The sequence below is a fragment of the Buteo buteo genome, chromosome 2 (genome assembly GCF_964188355.1).
Source record: "Buteo buteo chromosome 2, bButBut1.hap1.1, whole genome shotgun sequence".
In the NCBI taxonomy this organism is placed as follows: Eukaryota; Metazoa; Chordata; class Aves; order Accipitriformes; family Accipitridae; genus Buteo; species Buteo buteo.
Window position 1 is genome coordinate 5,387,924 of NC_134172.1, and position 14,025 is coordinate 5,401,948.

Sequence of the window (14,025 nt, forward strand, 5' to 3'; positions counted from 1 at the left end):
ACCACTCTCTCCCTTCCCCACCAAAATACAACTCCATCCCATACAATCTTCAGGATGTGTATAGTCCTGCTCTGCTTGCCTGAAGAGTTGGTCTTTCACTGCTGCTCTAGGGAGTCTCTTCCACAGTGTCCCTGATCATGACCATCCACCACATTATGCCTCACTCTTCGTAATCACATCTCATTGTCCCTGATCAGATAGATAGCATTTTCCAGCACTTTGCTGTATACCAAAAGGAGTCATTGTGGTGCCTGTGACCTTTGAAAGGGAAACTTTTGTGATCATAGAATGGTTTGGGTTGGAAGGAACCTTAAAGATCATCTAGTTCCAACCCCCCTGCCATGGGCAGGGACACCTTCCACTAGATTTGGTTGCTCAAAGCCCCATCCAACCTGGCCTTGAACACTGCCAGGGATGGGGCATCCACAGCTTCTCTGGGCAACGTGTTCCAGTGCCTCACCACCCTCACAGTGAAGAATTTTTTCCTAATATCTAATCTAAATCTACCCTCTTTCAGTTTAAAGCCATTACCCCTCATCTTATCACTACACTCCCCATCTTTCCTGTAGGCCCCCTTTAGGTACTGGAAGGTTTCCCCAGAGCCTTCTCTTCTCCAGGCTGAACAACTGCAACCCTCGCAGCCTGTCTTCACAGGAGAGGTGCTCCAGCCCTCTGATCATCTTTGTGGCCCTCCTCAGGACCCACTCAAGCAGGTCTATGTCTTTCTTATGTTGGGGTCCCCAAGGCTGAATGCAGTACTGCAGATGGGGTCTTACGAGAGTGGAGTGGAGGGACAGGATCACCTCCCTTGACCTGCTGGCCACACTTCTTTTGATGCAGCCCAGACTGTGATTGGCTTTCTGGGCTGTGAGCGCACATTGCTGGCTCATATTCAGTTTTTCACCTACTAATAGCCCCAAGTCCTTCTCTGCAGGGCTGCTCTCAATCCACTCATTGCCCAGCCTGTATTTGCGCTTGGGATTGCCCCAACCCATGTGCAGGACCTTGCACTTGGCCTTGTTGAACTTCATGAAGTTCACACGGGCCCACCTCTCAAGCCTGTCCCTCTGGATGGCATCTCTTCCCTCCAGCGTGTTAACTGCACAACACAGCTTGGTGTCGTCAGCAACCTTGCTGAGGATGCACTGAATCCCACTGTCCATGTCACCGAAAAACACGTTAAACAGTGCCGGTCACAATACTGACACCTGAAGAGTGCCATTTGTCACTGGTCTCCATTCGGACATCAAGCCATTGACCATGACTCTTTGAGTGCGACCGTCCAGCCAATTCCTTATCCACCAAGTGGTCCATCCGTCAAATCCATGTCTCTTCAATTTAGAGACAAGGATGTCATGCAGGACAGTATCAGACACTTTGCACACGTCCAGGTAGATGACATCCATTGCTCTTCTCTTATCCACCAACAGTATAACCCCATCATAAAAGGCCACTAAATTTGTCAGGCACAATTTGCCCTTAGTGAAGCCATGTTGGCTGTCACCAATCATCTCCTTGTTTTCCATGGGCCTTAGCATAGTTTCCAGGAGGATCCACTCCATGATCTTGCCGGGCACAGAGGTGAGACTGACTGGCCTGTCATTCCCTGGTTCTTCCTTTTTTCCCTTTTTAGAAGTGGGGATTATGTTTCCCCTTTTCCAGTCAGTGCGAACTTCACCGGACTGCCACGACTTCTCAAATATGATGGGTAGTGGCTTAGCCACTTCATCCACCAGTTGCCTCAGGACCTGTGGATGCATCTCATCAGGTCCCATGGACTTGTGCACCTTCAGGTTCCTTAGATGGTCTTAAACCTGATTTTCTTGTACAGTGGGCAGTTCTTCATTCTCCCAGTCCCTGGCTTTGCCTTCTGTGTTTGGGCTGGTGAGGCTGGAGCACTTGCTGGTGAAGACTGAGGCAAAAAAGTTGTTGACTACCTCAGCCTTCTCCATGTCCAGGTAACCAGGTCTGCTGTTTCCTTCTGGAGAGGGCCCATATTTTCCCTAGTCTTCCTTTTATCACTGATGTACCTATTGAAGCTTTTCTTGTTGCCTTTGACGTCCCTGGTCAGATTTAATTCTCTCAGGGCTTTAGCTTTCCTAACCTGATCCCTGGCTGCTTGGACAATTTCTCTGTGTTCCTCCCAGGCTACCTGTCCTTGCTTCCACCCTCTGTAGGCTTCCTTTTTGTGTCTGAGTTTGCCCAGGAGCTCCTTGTTCATCCATGCAGGCCTCCTGGTGTTTTTCCCTGACTTCCTCTTTGTTGGGATGCATCGCTCCGGAGCTTGGAGGAGGCAACCCTTGAATATTTACCAGCTTTCTCAGGCCCCTCTTCCCTCCAGGGCTTTATCCCATATAAAGGCCCTTTCTGAGAATCATGTCAGGAATTATGATAGAACAATTAAAACAAGACATTAATAAACTGGCAGACTATTCAAGGTCAGGATGACTGTATATAATGCTTCAGCTAAAATGACTGCTCTGATGCCAATATGGGTTACTTAATCCTGGGGTCAATTTTACCACATTGCATGAAAATGCGAAGTCTAAATAGAATAATATTTACATTTCCTGGGAGTGAAGAGGAGCGAACATTCTAAGAAGCACAGAAGTAAAAGCTTTTTGTGAAGCACAAAATAAGAAGCCTAGCAGAAACGAGCAAAATAAATGCTAGTTGCCCATTAAACTCTCAAAAGAGAAGGAGAAGATCTTAATGACTTCCCATTTAAACTCCTGAGCTTAAGGAAAACTGCAAAGAAGACTTCAGAGTCAGCGTTCCCTCTTTTGTGCATCTTGGAATATTTTGGCTATTTCATCTCACTAAGGGAGATAAATTTCCTCTCAAATGGAGTTTGGTTTTTTATGACAGAAAATTTTTATGACTGAAATCTTTCACTGAAAACTTTCTTTTGGTTCAAAAGAGCTTCTGGGTTTGGATGTTCAGATCATAATTGATCAGTGCCAAAACAGATGGTCCAAATGCTTTTTGGATCATTGGCTTGTAACTCCATTTGGGGGCTCTGAATTTTCATTTCTATTTGGAAATGGAAACACTAAACTTCCAAAGCCCTGGCAAGGTATGAAAACTACTTCTTTCCCATCTGTAGCTGGAGCAGGTCTTATTCCAGCAATAAGGATATTCTTAGCACATCATAAATAAAAGTAAGAGAATAATAAGCTGGTTTATTCTGTCTTCAAGACCTCACCTTTGGACTGATTTTATCTATCAATAAATATCAAGGGAAAAATCCTTGGTACTATTTTCCATTATGAAGCAGAAAACATGTATAAAAAGAAATGAATAAAAATATCAAGTGAGATTAAAAATAAATAAAAAGGATGCACTCCCTGTCATCATTCTCTTAAATGTCCATTCATCAGTCTCCATATATGGAACTGATGTGTGGGTTTTGTTAGAGCTGTCCAATTCTAAGAGAAATTAATTTGTTGACACAGACCTCCAATAATAACAAGAAGGGCCTTGACAAATAATTCTGTACTTTGCTAGATATGGTACAGAGGCTCTTTTCTAGGAAAACTCACTTTGCAGTAGTAAGATCTTTCTTCCTTTGAAACGCCGCTATATATATATAAGGAATAGACACCAGACGCTTCATTTTCTTTGCTTGTAAATCAGAATCAATCTGGTAGTCACTAGAACTGTATGGATTCTCTCCAGCTGAGAAAATAGCTCCATTTTCATTTCAAAGCCTTCAGCTTTTGCAGGCTGTGTGCAGCAGCCGGTTCCCTGTTTGACTCCCAGATTGTGTCTTCTGTCCTGAATGAACTCAAGCTATCATCCCTATGAGCTGTGGTATCAGACCCAGTGTGGACAAACGAACAATAAAAATACATCTGATTATGCAGTGAAAATTGATCTTCACATTAGACCTGTTTGAGTATCTGTGAAGGTCCTACTGAGCCAAATGTCTTTCTGAAATGAAGGAATGTTCTTTTAAAAGAAATCATTAATATTGAACACACTGAAATGTGTTTCTAGTAGGCAAAACCAGAAACAAGTATCTTGATGTTACCATATTTGCATTTTTGCCTTGGAATTTTTTGCTTGCTAAGCTCTGCCTTTGAGAAGTTATCCTATTCAGGTCTTAAAGATCTCTCAGAGAAACTTTAATAGAGACAAAAGGGAACCCATGATGTCGGTGCCTCAAAACATTTTTTAAGCTTTCACATAATATAATGTCACAGATTCTCAGTAGATACAGCCACATTCATTCAGTTGAAGCTCAGGTGGGATACCCCTCGACGATCTGAAGATCACTGGATGATTTGTGTGGGCAACTGGTTCAAGTCCAAGCACTATTTATCCAAAACCACTCATTTAAAATGTGTCAAATGAACCACTGTTAAAAAGTGCCTTTCTCTACTAAATATAAATAGAGCCTGGGATAACCAGCTGCCTAGAAGTAATCTAAAATGAAATTATGCCAATCTCAGCTCCTTATGCTTTTACTCTTCTTATCCTCACTGTGTGATGGAATCACTGTATAGGCAAGGCCAAGTCACTTCACTTTTCTCTCTTATGTAGCTGACCTAGGATGGGGAAGAATTAGTTATTCTTTTTCCTGAAGAAGCCTGTAGGATGAAGCCAATAACACGAGCTTTGTGCATAACAAACCAAAGGCTGCACTCATGTCCTGTTGTGGTGCGATGACAGCTGTGGAAAGTAGCTCTGGGCAAAAGTGGAAAACCAAGCCTTGAAAGAGCTGCATACATTATTCATAGATTCTAAAACCAGAAGGAGATGTGAATGATTTTTTTAACCTTACTTTATGCATAGAAAAGGCCATAGGATTCTCCTGACCTGATGATCATCTTTGCATCCCAGCCATCATCTCTTGGGCTGATATATATGACGCATTTTTCCTGTACCTTCCAGCCAGCCCAGGATGCTCTACTTCCTCTTGTCCCATTTATCAGCCCTTTTAAAAAAACAAGACTCTGGTTTGCAGGGAAAGATGGACCAAATTTTGATGTTACTTTTTTCCTATCCTCCTTCTCTTGGAACAGGTTTCTCTTTGCTTTTCAAGCAAATTTATTTTCTTTTCAAATTTTCCTCCTTCCTCCTCATGAGCTGCTAAAGTATAGTACTCACTCACAACGGGTGTCGTAAAGATGAAAACAAGAGGAAATTGAATTAATGGATTAGACCCATTCAGGGAGGAAAAGCTCATTGAGGCACAGAGATGAGTCTCTAATGCCTGTCTCAAAAAGTCCTCAGAGTTGCCTGTTGCTGAAAGCTAGGACTGTGTACTTGGGCAGTGTCATTGAGTATTTGTCTTCACACTCTTTCATTACACATCAGGGTATGCATGGTGATGAGATGACTGGGTGTCAGGTCTGACATTTGTCCTTAGGTGACTATCAGGGCTTTGACAGGCATTTTAAATGCATTTTATTAAATGTTAGCGAAGTGTAATTGTGTGAGCAAATGTCAGATCTGGAGTTCAGACCAGTTTAAACTTGGGACCGTCCCTAAGAATCCAGAGGAGTTTGGATGGATACAGGTTTGCTATTTACAGAACAGCCATTTATGAGGATCAGAACAGGAAATAAAACTCCCAGGTCTGAGTTTGTTTCTGCAGTTAGGTAAGGTGGAATTTGAGATCAATGTTTCTGGAGCCTTGGGTGAGCAGTGGGACAGATTTTCTGTTATTACTGTAGCACCAAAGTGCCAAATGGGTTAAGGCAGCCAAGCATTAGCCAAAGAAGTCTTATTCTGTTCCTTCATGCTTTTCCAAAAAATCAGTGTGACTTTGTATTCACAGCTGTTCCATTGGGAAATGTAAAGACTATCAAGGTAGGATTTATTCAATCTAACTCAGAGGAGAGATCTTTTTGGCTAAACAGATGCATAGTACCTTCTCAGATGCTCTATCAGCCCCACGTGGGTCTGGCAGAGAGGATACAGATCCTCTAGAAAGCCCATGCTGTTCGGAAGTAGTAGTTTGAGATCAGACAGGATACACCATGGCACCAAAAATGGCTCTCAGTGACTGTGTTTAGGCAACTAAATGCAACCCTGTAATACAGCCCTATAATATATGCCTTCCCAACAGGTCTGCCTGTGCAAGTTACATAAAGAGGCACTTCAAAGCAGGGAGAGTCTTCTCATGCTGAAATAAACATCTCAAATAGACAGGAGGAACTATAACGTAGAAGTAGCTATTTTTCTCTATCGGTTATTTAAGGAGCTAGTGGTAACTAACTCAGGGGCAGATATCTACCTTTGGGCCATCTACAAGACTACTCAGTTTTATTGCAGGCATGAGACCTAAAGCATCCCCTCCAGCATTTGAAAGATTGCACAGCAAAGGAGAACTTTGGGAGAAAGACAGAAGGAAAATGGTGTAACAATAAGATGTTTGCAAGACCATCCACCTTGTTGACAAGTACATGACTACAAACATTAATGGAAGAGGCAGGGTGACGGTCACTCTGAAATGCAGACTTGAGATTACTGAGTACGTCCTCAGGTGGATTTTAGTGTCTGTCTTAAGACCCACAGGCTCGAACACTGCCCAAGTGACTAAGGATATGCAGCATATTCAATGCAAGAACTAGGAAGAGGACTCAGGGTGAGTGGCCGATGCCCCTGTTCTAGCCTCAGTGTTCCTCTCTCCTAGAAAATATTATAGAAATGTCCCTAACAGGCTTTACTCTGACACCTGAGCGGCTTGTTAAAGTAAGCACCAGTGTATCTACCTTCCTGTTGCTGCTGTAGACAGTTGTGGTCTCTCACCAGCCCTGTGTCACACATATCAGTGCCACTCGTAGGTCTTAGCTATGCAAGAGTACCTCAAATGCTACTGTGGTGTGAGCTTGGGTAGCTGAATTGTCTCCCTGAATGTGGCCTCCATGGGGATGCTCAGCTTTTGGTGGTACCCAGCACACAGTGATCTTCAGCTGAGACAGCCAGTATTACTGCTGCCAACGAGATGAACAAGCCAGCTGTCACTGGGGATCAGTGCAAACATATCTAGGTGAGAAGTATTAATACATCCTTTCTGTATGTCATCACTGGTTTCTTTCTGCAACCCTTGGGTAGGGGGAGCTTAGGGGAAAGAGTGGGAGAATGAAAAATTGATTTATATAACATAAGAGTATTTCTAGTGAAGTAACTCCCAAACTTTTCAGCTAGCAATTCTCCTTCTGGACTTATGAATCACACTTCTGCAATTTAATTTCAGAAAAGATCAAAATCCCTAATTTTTCTGTTGCAGCCTGTGGCAATTTGAATTTCCAGTTCCCTGCTGTCACATCAAAGTAGGACTCATGAAACTTGAAATGCTTTCTCCAGTCCATTTCATCATGTTAATCCCATGTGATTAGTCCTACTTTTATTTGGAGCTTGCCCTTGCCTAAGAGTCTATAATTCCACCTGGCACCCTCCATTACGATTGCAAAAGTGGCAGGTTTTGGATTGGTGCCTTTTTTGCATCCTTGGTAGAAGTAACCCAAACCTGGCTCTGAGCTGATGAAGAACCTCAAGATTTCATAGCAGCATTTCAGAGGCAGAAGTTTTGTTTCTGGGGGTGAAGGACACCCCCATTCACCTCCCCCTCAGTAGAGACTGCCTGAACATTTCTCTTTCTGTTAATGGTGCAGTCACCAATGTGAGGAGTTGAAGATTCAAGTCAAACCAGTGATATGAAGCTGGTTTTGTCTCTGATAAATAAAGTGAGAACCAGTTGACTTCAAGCTCTTAAATATTACAAAGACAATTCTAGCAAGAACAAATATACAGACTGCACTGTTCTATTTATTTCTTATACTCCCTTAAGGCCCTGCTCTGTTAAGAAAATAATTTCAAAAAATGTCACGTTAACTCCTAGAGCAGCATTTTTGCATCTCACGTAATAAGTGTTTAATGTACATGAGGTATTTAAAAGACATGTAGATATGGCAGTTAGGCACATGGTTTAGTGGTGAACTTGCCAGTGTTAGTTTAACAGTTGGACTCGATGATCTTAAAGGTCTTTTCCAACCTAAATGATTCTATGATTCCTAACAGTGCGAGTCTCCCAGTGTCTATTCAGGTGCTTATTGCACCATTTTTTATAAACAATGTTGCAGTAACCGCAGGGAATGATATGATGGATGCCAAGATACTGTAATCATGGAAATATACCACAGTGCATTGGAAAAAAATGAGTATATTTTAAGAACACCTTTAAATTGGCAGCTCTGCTACAGCGTTCTTAAATAGTTGGAAGTCAATCACAGAACTGTTGCATTTATAAACTGGAAAGTGCCAGGAGCCCTGGGACTCTGGAAATGCATGTGAGAGAAATATCTTCCCACAAGCTTAGGTTGTGACCTCAAATTTCCTGAGATAACAGTTCTGTAGTTCTGACAAGTGTACATCACCGACAATTTTGAGACAGGTCAGTACGTTGTAAGCTACCCTACTTTATGTGTTGAAAGCAACCCAAAACTTGCTCCTAGGTGCCAAATCCTTCTGCTGATCACAGTCTACAAATCAGAGTCAGTTTTTTTCTTTCCTGCTTACACTGAGAGGAAACTTATGTAAGAAACTCGCTAGCAGATGCTACGACAACAGTAATTAGAGCAAATCTCAATTCTCAGTGGTGAGATTGTAACAGAAATAATAATTACCTAGCTCAGCAGATTAAAAGGGGAAGTGGTAAATCCATCATCTCACCTTTAAGACAGTGAAAAAAATAGGCAAAAAAAATTCAGGTATGATTCATCTGCTTTGTTTTAAACGTCTCTTTTGGAGTGCAATGTATAGCCTCCACTGAATATAAAGGCAGTCCGGTGTGACTAGCTCACATTCAGATCTCCGCAATGCAGCCTCGTACTTTGGGTCTGGAGGGCCCTACCTCATCGTTACAGCCTGCTGTGGAATGGGAGAATGGTTTCAAACGCCTGCCATATCAACACAGCACAGTGCTGCCAAATACTCTGTGCAGGGAGCCTTGGATGAGCTCAGCCAGAGAGAGATGCAAATAGACGAACAAATCCCACCCTTAGTTCCTTGTGACACCGAGGAAAGGAGTAAAAGGGAGTAAAAGTAAGTTCCTTGCTGGGACCATTATTTTTGTACTCCATTTTCATTGCAGTTTCGAAAACTTTAATAGCTGTTGGATATTTGCTGCATACTCTGATATTTCTAGTATACTTATGAGTCTGTTGCAATCAATGCTAAAACCAAGAGGCTGTTTTCAATCAGACTGGAACTGCAAAATGTGCCTTTTAAGGAGTATCACATCCTTTAAGCCATTATTTGACTCACTGGTCTTATTTTTCCCTCTCTCTTCCTTCTTTTCCAGATAAATTTTGTATTTCTATTTAACATAGTTAGGATTTTAATGACAAAGCTGAGAGCTTCAACCACTTCAGAAACGATACAGTACAGGTAAGTCAGCTGATGCTTCTTGCTATTTCTGGTGTTAATAAAGAACCGCCTTGCCTGCCCTGTCCTTGTCCCACCTTTGTCTTTCCAGATGCCACTGTTGATCTCAGAGGGTGTCTTACTTGCCCCTTGAGCTCATACAGTTAGGTACACAATATATATTTTTGCAGGCTATCCGTAAAAGCATGCCTGCATTTTTTCTATCCACCCCACTTCAATGTCCAAACAATGCAAACAGCCTAGGTTTACAGGCACAGAGACACATGCACTGCTGCAGCCACTAGCCTCTTTCTTGACCTCCTTCAGGCTTGCACATGCCCCAACACACACGTGAAATTTCTCCCTTCCAATGAAATCTGAAGGATTCAATTTCAAGTGAGGATAGGAACTTTATCAATTTCTGTATGTACACAAGCATATGTATTATTTTATGTAAATATATCATAACTCCTTTCACTGATGACTAGACCATTCATTCAGCTAATCTGGAGAATCAGTGAAAAACTGTTCATTCACTACTAGGTTGCTCGTCTGTCCCAGTCCCTAGCTTTGTCAGTGCAGAACACTATACTATCGAGACTTCCCAATAAATCATGTGCATATGCATATTAAGATCCCTGTTCATAGTAATAGCCTAGCAGAGCCAGAAGTAAAAGAAGAGCAGAGCCTGGGCCAAAACTCTCATATCATCTCTGTAATCAATAGCAGTATCATTACTGATGATTACTGGGTGCACACAGGTATTTACAGTAGGGTTTAATGTTCTTTTTAAAGCAAAATGTATGGGAATGGAGGGCAATTGTGGCCCTTCCCTTCAGCTGGTACCAGCATTAGTGTAACCACTTGGGGGGTTGCATCATGGACCTGATCCTCAACTAATCGTTACCTTTATATGGGGTGGCTTCTCAGGTAGATCAGTTCCCCGACGTGGCTGACTCTGCGACCTCACGGGCACTAGTGTGGCAGAAAGGAGAAGACAGGAATGTTTAGCCCAGGGCAGCAGAAGGAAGGTGGCCTGGCCCCTTCTGGCAGCAATATGGGCTTAGATCAGCCTAAACAGTCTAAAAGCAAATTCTTAGAGATCAGGAGATGCTGCATGCCCTTCCTTTCATAATTTGCAGTATCTTGCAGGATGTTTGGAGCATTTATGGACAGACAGGTCCTTACACTGGGAAACAGCACAGGTTTTGTGGAGTAAGGTTCAGTCACAATCCTCTAAATCATTTGTAGATAAAATCTCAGTGTATCAAGCCGAGGCTTGAATCTTGATGTCCTCAAATGAGCCTGCTCTTGACTTTGGAAGCAGTTTTTCTGCAGTAATGGGGTTTTGTTATTTTGCCTGATTCCTTCCTTTTACTCCAGTCTCAGGTTTGGGGACAAATATGAAGTTAATGCAGTGGTCTGACCTTCTTGTTCAGACTCTTCTCTGCACATTTCCTAAGAAATGAATACCCCTTTTTCATGCTCAAACTTCATGCCATAAAACTAAAACTACAATGAAAAAACACTGATTCAAATCTCAGTATATTTTTCTCCCTGCCGCAGTTTCCAGGGAGCATTAGAGATACTATATTCTGAGGCAATCTAAAGTAACTGCCTTCATCCTTGAAGAGATGACAGTGATCTTATCCTCGCTACAAGCTCTGTGAGGGAATCTTCTTTTTCACAGCCTAAATAGCAACTCTAATAATGCCAGGAAAGCCTGAAGCAAGCCTTGCTACTCTAAAGCTGCGTAGTGCAAACATTTGTTAAGCAAGTATTAAACGATATGGCAGCTACTTTGTTAAGACTGTTGTGCTATCCTGACACTGGCAATGTTTTTCTGCTCCCTTGCCTGCCTACCTGCCTCTCTTTAATCTACCTGTTACAGCATTATACAGACATTTATACAGATTTAGCAAAATTGCAGTCTTCTGTGTTTGTAAAGTATCTAGCACAAGTGCTGTTCTGCAGCTGACATCCCAGGACACTATTATAGGACCAGTAATAAAGATTAGCCTAATAATTCTGTTAATAATTACTTATGCTTCATTGTGCACTTGTGTGCATTGTGTGCATTGTGCTTGTTTATTATTTATAAGACAGCCCTAAACAACTGTGTTTGGTGTGCAGGTGTTGCAGAAAGACAGCGAGCATTTATACTCCAGAGAGAATCAAAAGATAGGAGTAGATCAGGTCTCACGGGCACAGCATTCCTGCCCTGGTCAGCAGCTAAACTGTGTACTTACCACATTACCCTGAGGTGCAAGAAATCACTCATTGGAGCTGCAGAGAATCTCAAGGCTTCAGCCTAATACAAGCCTCATTGATAGGACAGAAACTGTCTGGAGGAAGACAAGTGAGAAAAGGAGGGATATAAAAAAGGTTTCCATTTTTCCCCTGGAGTTCAGGGTGTGGGGACGAACAGCAGGATTCAAAGGCAAATGTTTTCCCAGAACATGTTTCTCCAAGTGATCAGGCACTGGTTAGAAAGTGTTAACTAGCAAACTCACCTGTGGCTTCACAACCCAAAGTGGAGGCTGTCACTCTTTCCATGCTCCTCTGCTAAACTCTATCCAGCCTTTCAGGCATGGGATCCCTTTGGCTCCCTCTTGAATATCCTCTCCCAAGCCCTAAGAAACTTGTGTTCTTCACTGCCTGAGGACGCTAGGAGCCTCCATCTGGGGTTACACAATAAGCTGGTCACAAACCTTGGGACTGTTCCTGTGCAGGCAGGCTGAGAAGTGTCTAAAACTTGGATGGCCTCCGAGGAAAAAACTCAAATTATTTGGCCATTGTGCAAATACAGGCTTCCACTGCTATCACTGCTGTAGCAGCATGCCTCAAGAGATGGAGGTAGCCACAGGGAGTACTTGTGTTCCCTAACTCCATTCACTCGTGTTAGGCACTGGACAGAAGCTGACATGTGAATTTCTTAAAATGCTTTTCCTTCAGTGACTGTACATACTGGACAGCCCTGAGCAAACATGTTTTAGGCTGTCCTTTGTTTTCTTCTCACCCTGTTTGACATGTGCAAGTGCTGAACTGCCTTAAGGAGGCATCTAAGTTCCCTCTCTAGCTGATGTAGGTACTTCACTTCCCTCTGAATTGCTCTGAGACTCATCCTCTCTCTCCGCTAAAGGAGTGATTTGTTTGGATTGGGTCAATCTACAGTGGTTCACATAACACCGTTGTTCTTTCTTGTGTTCACTTGTGGTTTTTGTTTCCTGCCCACAGGAAGGCAGTCAAGGCAACGTTAGTTCTTCTGCCTCTGCTAGGCATCACCTACATGCTTTTCTTTGTCAACCCTGGTGAAGACGACATCTCCCAGATTGTCTTCATCTATTTCAATTCCTTCCTGCAGTCCTTTCAGGTAAGAGAGCAAGTTTACAGCTGGTATCAGCTGCTGCTGAAAGGATTCTCAAGTGCTTTTCAGCCATGAAACTTACGGCAATGAAGTCCACGAGAGAAATGTTAGTTGAAAATAGCTCAGTTTTGTTCATGCTTGTGTAATAGATATATAAGCATGTCATATGGAGTGGCGATCTCCTCTCAGGTGTGTACTGGAGGGATTCATCTCCCTTAACATCAGCACTATGTTCAGTCTATAGCTACAGCTCCTCACCTGGGCTCCATCTAAAGTCAATGGAGAGAGAGATGTTTCATCCTATCCTAAACTGCCTGAGAGAGGATGATGAATCACCCTCCCAAGGTACCTCTCTCTTCACAGAGCACACAGTGAGCTGAGACTTAGACTAGATGTTGCTAAAACAAAGGGAAACAACTCTTACCTGTTGGGCTTATTTGATTAAGATATTAGCTATATTGCCCAGCCTCTCGCTCCAGCTGTCCTGCAATGGTGCATGCACTCAGCCATCACACTGTACCAACTGAGAACTCATACCCTATCTCCTCCCTCCCCCGAATTTAACAGAAGTTCTGCCAGGATGTAAAAGGCAGTGGAACAGGAGTAATTGCCCCAGCTTTCACGATTTGGCACAAAACCAAAAGTGACTGAAGACCTGGAATGGTGTTTAGCCACACATTTCTGCTTAGGTGTGTCCTAGAGCTTTACCTCTGCTTAAAGATCTTCTTGAAGTAGGGTGGAACTATGTTTGACATTAATGTTTTACCTCTGATATCTGCAGGAACAAGCACTCTGATACCCAGGTTATCAATACAAATATACAGCACACATGCTGTCGAGCCAAATCTAGGGTTATGGGTTACAAAAGTTTTGAGCTTTGGATTACCATTTTTACCGATTGCATGTTTAGCTTTGAAACACAGAGCATCTCACCAGAAATCGCAACTGAACATCCAAAATGAAAAATGTCCCTGTTAATCTATGAACGAAAGAACTTTAGCCTTTACCAGGGAACCAATCCACATTTTTCATTCCCTAAAATTAATTGTATTTTTTATTTGCTGATGCTCAATATCTCAAAAAATTCTACACTGCTTATTTTATTGTTAGCATTACAAAGAGATATGTAAGAAAGAAAGCACAGTGAATCTCTCCTTTATGGTGACAATAATTACAGTCCATTGCTGAAAGCAAAATGGGTAGCATTCCACTCACAGGTTTAGAGATGAAAGTGTCATCCTGCTGTCATCTGAGCTTCCATTATAGTCATTACAATCTTTGCA

At 42.6% G+C, this 14,025-nt stretch overlaps 1 protein-coding gene across 2 annotated transcripts in view; it reads left to right on the top strand.

Moving 5' to 3' along the window:
• The window catches only part of CRHR2 (corticotropin releasing hormone receptor 2), a 161,012-nt gene that overhangs the window by 130,820 nt on the left and 16,167 nt on the right, over positions 1–14,025 (top strand). For both annotated transcript variants that reach the window (XM_075044412.1, XM_075044419.1), the window contains 2 exons: positions 9,314–9,399; positions 12,613–12,748. In XM_075044412.1, the coding sequence (XP_074900513.1) occupies positions 9,314–9,399; positions 12,613–12,748 (222 nt within the window). The remainder of the gene's footprint in view (positions 1–9,313; positions 9,400–12,612; positions 12,749–14,025) is intronic.